This window comes from Channa argus, chromosome 13 (genome assembly GCF_033026475.1).
Source record: "Channa argus isolate prfri chromosome 13, Channa argus male v1.0, whole genome shotgun sequence".
Lineage (NCBI taxonomy): Eukaryota > Metazoa > Chordata > Actinopteri > Anabantiformes > Channidae > Channa > Channa argus.
In genome coordinates this window covers 8,075,676-8,084,197 of record NC_090209.1, presented here as the reverse complement: position 1 = coordinate 8,084,197, position 8,522 = coordinate 8,075,676, and the positions used below count along the sequence as shown (strand labels likewise).

General features: G+C 38.1%; 1 protein-coding gene across 1 annotated transcript; it reads right to left on the bottom strand.

The window, feature by feature from the left end:
• Positions 1 to 468: 468 nt before the first annotated feature.
• Positions 469 to 7,670, bottom strand: aaas (achalasia, adrenocortical insufficiency, alacrimia). The gene is made up of 17 exons (XM_067526379.1): positions 7,530 to 7,670; positions 7,189 to 7,328; positions 6,817 to 6,950; positions 6,376 to 6,431; positions 6,176 to 6,267; positions 5,367 to 5,413; positions 5,023 to 5,121; positions 4,472 to 4,615; positions 4,191 to 4,311; positions 3,954 to 4,078; positions 3,565 to 3,625; positions 3,394 to 3,484; positions 3,105 to 3,198; positions 2,711 to 2,778; positions 2,509 to 2,590; positions 2,149 to 2,233; positions 469 to 691 (listed from the first exon to the last, which is right to left on the bottom strand). Exons 2-17 carry the CDS (start codon positions 7,294 to 7,296, stop codon positions 536 to 538), a joined length of 1,563 nt encoding a protein of 520 aa, XP_067382480.1. The 5' UTR covers positions 7,297 to 7,328; positions 7,530 to 7,670; the 3' UTR covers positions 469 to 535.
• Positions 7,671 to 8,522: the final 852 nt, after the last annotated feature.

Below are 8,522 nucleotides of genomic sequence, written 5' to 3'. Positions count from 1 at the left end.
GGTGAAGCTGACGGTAGTTTGGTCCTGTTTGTTAGAATTAATCAGCATTAATAAACACTTTGTTGAGTGGTATCAAGCATTTAGTGGAGTAATGATGCATCTAAACAGCTGCATCACTACTTGTCACGAGTAATAAAAGCTTAATCCTCACAGTGACATTTTTTATTTAGAATGGTAAATCGAGATGCTATATTTCACACATTTAAAGATATAAATATATACTCCCTCAAAATGCATGAAAAAAAAAACCCATCAATGTTATTAACTGTTAAAAGACAGAAAAAAAAATTCCCACAAATCTGTAGATTAGTTGTTGCGTAACACATTCGTAGTTCTCATCGATCTGCCGGTGAGTGATGTAGGGCCCATGTTTTAATAAGGAAAATTATTTGATTTATTACATAACTCAAAATCATTACCTAACAATGTCAATTTGGTTTACATGTTTTGACAAATAAGATGCAAGTCTCCGTTTAGCATGTTTTATTGACAATCAATCAAAAAATGAGAGTTTATGAGTGTGTGTGATGGTCAGTCACGAGATGAGCTCTGTAAAAAGTGACTGATTGGCAAAGTCATCAGGCCTTTCCTGAGGACAAGGCAGTGACGGACTTCTGGTGAGGCCAAAGCAGTTGACACTAGCACTCAGGAAGTAGAAAGGCACATGGGTAATTCTTCCAGTGGACCAACACTGAGAACAGAGAGAGATATTAATTTAGAAGAAGCTGGCAATGTGGTTATTCAAGGTTTACCAGGGTTCTGCAGGGTTAAATAAAATCAGAGACCTTTTAAGACTGTTTTAATACAATTTCATAACTGTTTCATCATCATTCCAGCTTAGTTATGAGTATGTATAATTGGAAACCAGTAGGTTGAATCTTGTCTACAATTTTTCACCCAATATCCACAGACGCAATCCCTCAAAACAAACCGAATTCAATTCCACCTATAGTCCCTACCACAATTATTAATGATTTTACATAAAAAACATCACTTTTACAATGATTAGAAGAAGAAGAAATACTGTATGTATTCAAAGATCAAAGGCTTTCTGCTTGTCCCTTTAAGGGTCGCCACAGTTGAACGTGATCCGCACATTTATTTGGCATGAGTTTTTGCGCCAGATGTGCTGCGATTTATTTTTCAACATGCATCTTGATTTTTAGGCAGGGTCTTATTTCTTGAGTGGCAGCCTTTCCACCCAAGACTCCCTGAGCTGTGCAAATCGACCGTGACATAATCAACCAAAAAAATCTGTTTCCAGAAATCCTTCAAAACCCAACATTGCTAAAATGGTCATGTCCCGATGAGAATGGGTAAACTTCCGTTCACAATTGGTCGGACTGACTAAATTAGCACAAGTACCTTCTTTATTCTGGTTCAACTTGTTTGGGCAGGTCTGAACACACTAATCGCACTGTGGTGCAGGCAAAAACAACAACAACAACAACTGATGACCCTTTACAGGATGCTGTCTTTGTCTAGTCCCAAACAAACCTTGGAGTTTGTTTTTTTGTTTGTTTTTTTTAGTAAGAACAGCTTCCTATATTCAAGATTTTTTTTTTGGGTGCATTCAGCTGCCAGAGTTTTGCTTTTTTGTATTTTTTGTATTTTGTATGCTTTTTTGTGGATCAATGGGTAGAGCATAGGGTTGGGATACAGAAGGCCGTGGTTTCAAATCCAACCCCACATGGTGTGACACGGCCCAGCCACCAAGGGCTACATTGGTGCTGGTCCCGAGCCCAGATAAAAATGGGAGGGATGCGGCAGAAAGGGCATCCTGTGTTGTTAATCAATGTGTCATAGCAATTGTTCACTCATAGAAATACTCATCCTGTACAGTACAGGATGTATAAGATTTTCTTCCTGTGTTTACTCTACATTTTCCACCTTTGGTCCATTTAACCAATCAGAGAGAAAGACAGTTCTATGGTGACTTGTAGTGATGCTTTTTGCAACAGATAACATATAGGTTTTCTCACCAATCCAAACTAAGCATGCTAACAAAGCAAAAAAACCAGAGTACATTTTAATTAACCCAAACCCTTTTCAAGATCTGCAAATACCCAGTTCATGGATAAATCCCACATATTATTTAATTCAATGTAATCTTAGGGTGGTAAAAAAGATTTATAGGCAAAGACTTACCACAGTGAGCAGGGCTCCATGCTGAAAATTTGGGTGGAACTGCATCAGTCTTGGCTCTGCGCCAGGCTCCCCTTGGACAAAACCACTAACAGGGAAACCAAAGAAATATTCAAACAGTATTCACGCTTAACATTTCCACATTTTGTTATGTTTTAGCCTTAACCCAAAACTATTTCAATTCATTATTTATCTCAAAATTCTACAAACAATATCCCATAATGACAATGTGAAAGAAGTTTGTATGAAATCTTTTAGCTTTTAAGGTATTGACAAAAACACTTTCTGGATACTCTCTATTTGGCAATATTTTTGAGCTCTGCTAAAGCTACACAGGTATGTAATACAACCACAAGTACAAACCATGGCAAAAGCTCAAAAATAGGGTTAGTTCTTGTCTTGAAAACAGCTATAACTGCAGGTCGGGCTGCTGCTTGTGGATCACCTGAGAACGGATAAGAGGGAGCCAAAGATTGGTTTAAAAAAAAAAGGAAAAAGAAAAACATACACTAAAAATAACACCAGTGTATTGCTGATTGGATTAAATAAGAAAGTGAGAAATTGCCTTTAAGAAGCACTGCAAGCCGCTCTCCTCTTGGATCCCAGGCTAAAGACTGGATCTCTCCACCAACACTGGCAGACACATGAGCCAGAAGTAAGTGACATTACATTACCACTTCTTTTTATTAGCAACAACTGAAATAAGAGTTCTGCATTCAAAATATTATAAAAATACTATATACGATAAAAGTATTTACTGTGTTGTATATTACTATAAGCAGTACTGTGTTTAGTAGAGGTGGAGCTCGGTATAGTGTTTACTCCGAAATGTAACAGAGTAATTTTAAAGAGTGGAAGCAAAATAAAGATATTTGGAAGCACTCAGCTATTTAACTCTGTATTTGATGTACTTAGGAAAAAAGATGGTCAATTAGAAATGTACAAATTACAGCTCTTACATGATGTCCCCATCTGTTGTGTTAAAGGTCGTCTCTGATAGGTCAGCCACCACTGCTGCTGCCTGTGGCCCTTTTGATGTGCTTGTAGGTACACCTGGTGAATAACAATGACATCACAAAGGTAAACAACTTTTCTTTTTTTTTTTTGTAATCAACTTTACACATCATTTTACATACTACATCATCCAACCTACCTCACTGTCATGCAACTTTAGAAGAAAACTAAGTTATCACCTAAGCTGTATATTCCACAAAATGAGTGATTTTAAGTTAAGACTGAGACGTTAACCTGGTGCATCAGTAAAGGTCAGGGCATAGATGACCGTCTCTTCCTGCACAGAGAAAAGAAGCCGACTTCCATCTGGGCTCCAACAGCCAGACTTCAAAAAACAAACATAGAGTCACACCTATGTCAGAAATACAAGATTTGGAAAGGTTTGACTTGGTAAAATATTATTACCTGGCAGCGTCCTTTCACACATGGCCAACGTTCACAGGTCCACATCCTGGTCTCCCAAACCCTGAAGAAATAAACTTTACTTGTGCATGTGAAAAAAACAAACAAAAAAACAACCTATTTTCTGTCCACTTATTATCTTATAATACCTACTAAAATCCAGCACATACCAATTATCCCCTATATGTACATACTGTAAATATTCATGAAAGATGAGTGGGCCTCAATTATAATGCAGCAAGTACTCAATGACTCTGGTTCAAACACCAATCATGACAGAACATTTTATAACTTGACTTGACTTGAAATGTGCTGTAAGAGCACTAAAACATACATTTAAAGGTTGTTAAAATATAAATGTCACAACATTCAAACAAAGCCCTGTCTCTTACCTAAACAAAGCTGATGGTGTAGAAGACAGGACATGGCTGCCATCAGGGGACCAGGACACATAGGTGACCCCTCCTCCACCTACACGCTGAAGGGGCACACAGCTTTCTGCAGCTACATCCCAAACCTAAAAATACATTCATGCCATAGATACAACAATAAGAATGTCAAAAGCACAACTCAGTGAGTCACTTTTTGCAACATAAATTAATCTGGAAGATAAAGCTGTTGGGTCGTACCATCATTGCAGTGTCCATAGGAGAGGCTGAAACGAGGAGAGAACCATTAGGAGACCAGGCAACAGAGGTGACTGGAGAATGACCTGGATGAGACAAAACTTGAGCACAACCAGAGGAAGGCCTGGATATGTCAAGAAAAAAAAGAACAAAAATGTATCATTTTTGAAATCTGAAATCATTTTGAAATCATTTTTGAAGAAAAAATACAGAAAAAGAAGAGCAGGGTTAGCCAAGTTAAATGGGAAGCTTTTCAGGGCATGTAAATACAACAGATTAAGTACCTGGTTGACAGTGAGCAGGGGTCCACATGCCAAACCAACAAACAGTTTTGACAGGCGACAGCCAGAGCAGATGCACAGAGTGGCTTCCACTGGACTGCTGCAACACTCCTCTGTAGACGGTGTTTCAGTGTGGGAGTTGTGGCGCTGAGAGAGAAGAAGACCAAGACTTGACAATACAGTCACAGTGTGAGAGGTCGCTGCTCGGATATGGCTGCTATGTACTTACATTTAAGGTGTGTGATTGTCATAGACACAGCTTTGTTGCGACTGGGTTCAGAGTTGCATCAAAGCATGTGCACTAACAGTTCTTTTATAATAGAAAGGGACTGTTTGGAGTGACATTTTGTATTGCAAAACTTTGATCAACAACTACTGGCCCCGTTATTTTTGTAGGTATCTGCATAAATACTGTCCTAAATTTAAAAAATTTAAAGAAAAAAAAAAGAGGACATAAGTGGAATAACTTGCTAAGAAGGACTATGTTGTTACAGCCTAAAATTTATTCCATGACCTGGTGTTTCGGCAGCAACTCGTCAGTGTGGGTACGCCACCTTTTGGGGTTGTAGATCTTAATGGAGTCGTCCAGAAGTGCGACAGCAAATTTATCTGTATGAGGATGCCAGGCAAATGCTCGGACCACACAGTCAGACCTGCGGTTAAATGTTAAATCATTACATGTCTTGCTTAATCCAAGCAAACATTCAGTTTACTTTATGCACCACAGACAAGGAAAAGCAGATGCTCCTCACATGTCAGAATCAGCAACATTCACACATTTTACCTTTTTAGTTCAAACTGATTCAAATGACTAATCAATAAATGCACCATTGATCAACAAAATTGTTGCTGCATCTATATATTTGTTACATTAATAAAATACATTGTTGACACTTACCAGTTCAGCACTTGTGAAAACTCAGCAATCATGTCCTCACAGCTCAACTACGAAACAAATATAAAATTAGTAATGCACAAAATAAGCAACTATTAATCAAGAGCATAGTCAACGACACATTTAGGTCCTTTTCCGACGTGTTTTATGACAAAAATATTCTGTTTTGAATAAGTTGTGTCTATGTGTTTTCCACATTAATACGTGGCTAAATATTTTCTCTACTTTTTCTCTCTCTTTGTAATCTCTCTTTCAGAAGGTGACAGTATGCAGCTTGTTTTTGTTTTTGTTTTTCAAATTATTGTTTTGAGAGAGATATGCAGCATTACTTTTCTCATTGTGAAGAAATCTTGTCAAAAACTCCCAAAACACAGACTGATCTTTTTGAGCCATGCTCGGAACAGGTCAAACCCTGTGCATCCCATTCTGATGTGAAAGTGTACCTTGTGTGTATGCATGAGACACCCCAGGCTTTGAACCAGCATTACCCCATGATGTATTGACTTTGAGTCTGACATAAAGCTTAATTTAAAAAAGTTGCATATTTAAGCTTTAACTGCTTGCCAAAAAAATTCTTCCACTTTTCTGCAGAATATATTCTAAGTGTATGTGAATCGTAAATTAAATTTTTCCATTTAATTTTCATCTCTGTTAGCTGCATTACATCACTAAATCTTGCCTGGGCCTATGTGTCAAAAACGTATAGTGTCAAACTCTGTCAAACATACATCATTCTAAACTACAAGTGATGCAAAAATTAGCTAAATATATTTTTAAGTGTAGGTGGTCTATAACCAGCAGGCACGTCTTACTGTGAGGTGAGGAAACCAAGAGCCATGAAAAGAAGAGACCCATCGGAGCAACGCCAGGATACAACCAGAACTCACTGACATCCATTTAGGTACTGCAAGAGCACAGGGCACAGAGGAGAATCACTGTACCTACACATTAGTTGATGTATAAGGTCAGGACTTTATGTGTTAAAGTGAAATAATTTTGATGTCTTTCATACCCTCTGAATTTGAGTTTGTGATTTCATTGAGCAGCCCTGTGAACCCACCATCTCGCCTGAAACAGAAAGAGAGTAGCATAAATTATCTTTGTCTGTAATTGTTGTGGAACTTAATACTGCAGCACATAAGTGTTATTACATTCAATTTGCTGGCAATTTTGCTCAAAGCAGGTTGCATGTTGTATGCGAACATACTTTGGAAGCAATTTGGAGATAAGAATTTGAACTTCACACAGTATCTACAGTAGCTGATAATTATGTCATCATTTTGGCTTAATTAATATACACTAAACACATTACATTAAAATGAAGTGTTGGCGAGATAGGGAAAACATTTGGCTTAGAGACACCAAGTCAAAATTGTATGGCACTTATATCTGTTCTGTATTTGCCACAGTACACTATTATTCCCACACAAGAGGTTGTGTGTGTGGTACCTACCATGCTGCAGCACTCCTCATCCACAGTGTTTCAGAGTGGTCCAGAAACACTGCCTTACTGCTGCTGCTGCTTTCCGTGCGACTGTGGAGCTTCAGAGACTCTCTGGGGAAATAAAGACTCAGAGGACTAGAGTCCTGCAGAAAAACACACAGTGTAATTGCAACAAACTTCAAAAAGGCCCAATACACATGCAAGAATCAGAAAATGCATTTTGGTATATAGTTTCATTTTAACGATTGTCATTTTGAAAACACCTTATAATCCAATAACTCACTAGAAACATGGCTTTTATAATGTCGTTTGCTTGTGTGGATTTATTAATCGTATGTAAACAAACTGCTTAATAATGATCTCATCTTTGAATCACACCACCTTCAGTCGGTCTTCGATGTTGGACCCAGGCAGCAGCTCGTTGTTGGACTCGCACAGAGTGGTCTGTCCGCAGGGCAGCGGAGGAGGAAACAGCGCCAGAGAACACATCTTCCACACCGGTTAAACCGAGCACCTGGACCCTGAAAACATATCATGGAACAGTGAACTCAATCTCCGAATGTTTCTAGCTTGTTAGCGGGGGGGAACAGTGGACTTAGTAGCGAGCATTAGCTAGCTGGATCCAAGTAAAATTCCCCATAATGGTTATTCACTAACTTTGCTCTAACGTTAGGTTTTTCCGATATCATCATATATGTCGTCTTATATCCCGGGGACTTTACCTTGTAGTGTGTAGCGTGGTAAGTTTTTAAAGAATGCTGTGATTCTCAACAACAAAATCATACTACATGCTAAGCTGTTATGACACTTCCCCGACAGCTTCAAGCCAATCGCGCCGTGTGCGCTCAGCTACGGCAACTCATAGGGACCAACAGTGTCGAGTTCCTTTTCTTCTTCTTTGGTGTTTTTAAGTGGTAGGAATAAAATGGTACTCTACCACCAATAATAATATATATGGACAACACGTTACGGAGGACACACTGTGTGGGGGTATATATATATAATAGTTATTTAAAATTCGTCAAAAGTTGTTTGCATTTTTGAGAGGTTGCGAGCAAACTAAATAACCAAGACATCACGGCTTCTGCCTCCGCTGGCTCTGGTAAAGTGGTGTAGACCCTCCCAGCTGCATTAAGAACACTTATTTATTTACTGCATTTTAAATAATAATAATAATAATAATATAATGTTGACGGTACATTTGCTGCCCTCTCCAGGTCACTGAGCTGTTCTGCACCCACAATAATTTACTAAGTGCGAAAGTTTTTACACCAATTAAAAATATTATATTATTTAACTTTTGTTGCACATTACAAATTTCTTTCAGGGATTTTAACGTATCTTCATCCATAAACTAACATCTTGCTGATCAAATCAGCGTCTGTGTTGTACTGTGATAAATATGATGAAACTGCCGTTCTCTACTCATAAGTGAAAATTGCTTTGAGTCCCAGTATCTGAATATGTACCTTGCTACCTCTAAGTACTCATTAAAGGACTCATTCATCTTCTTTCAAGTCTGCCAAGTGGTTTTGTTATTCCTCTTTAAAAGACTTCTCCTCAGTGGGATTTCAGGGTAAATAAATGGAGCCACATTCTATAATCCTTGTTTTGCGTAGAGATAAATTCAAATGTGACAAAATGAACACAAGACATTTTTGTCTTTTTAGTATAAAATAGTTTTTTGCACAGCATTTATATGCTTGTTCATTGAC

What these genes read in the sequence shown, in the direction of transcription:
- aaas (XM_067526379.1), bottom strand. Translation starts at nt 7,296, where the DNA reads ATGTGTTCTCTGGCGCTGTTTCCTCCTCCGCTGCCCTGCGGACAGACC. An exon ending in GACCTTTACTGATGCACCAG is followed by an intron (nt 3,199 to 3,393) that starts GTTAACGTCTCA and finishes GTTATTCACCAG; the next exon opens with GTGTACCTACAAGCACATCA. An exon ending in ATGGAGCCCTGCTCACTGTG is followed by an intron (nt 692 to 2,148) that starts GTAAGTCTTTGC and finishes CTCTGTTCTCAG; the next exon opens with TGTTGGTCCACTGGAAGAAT.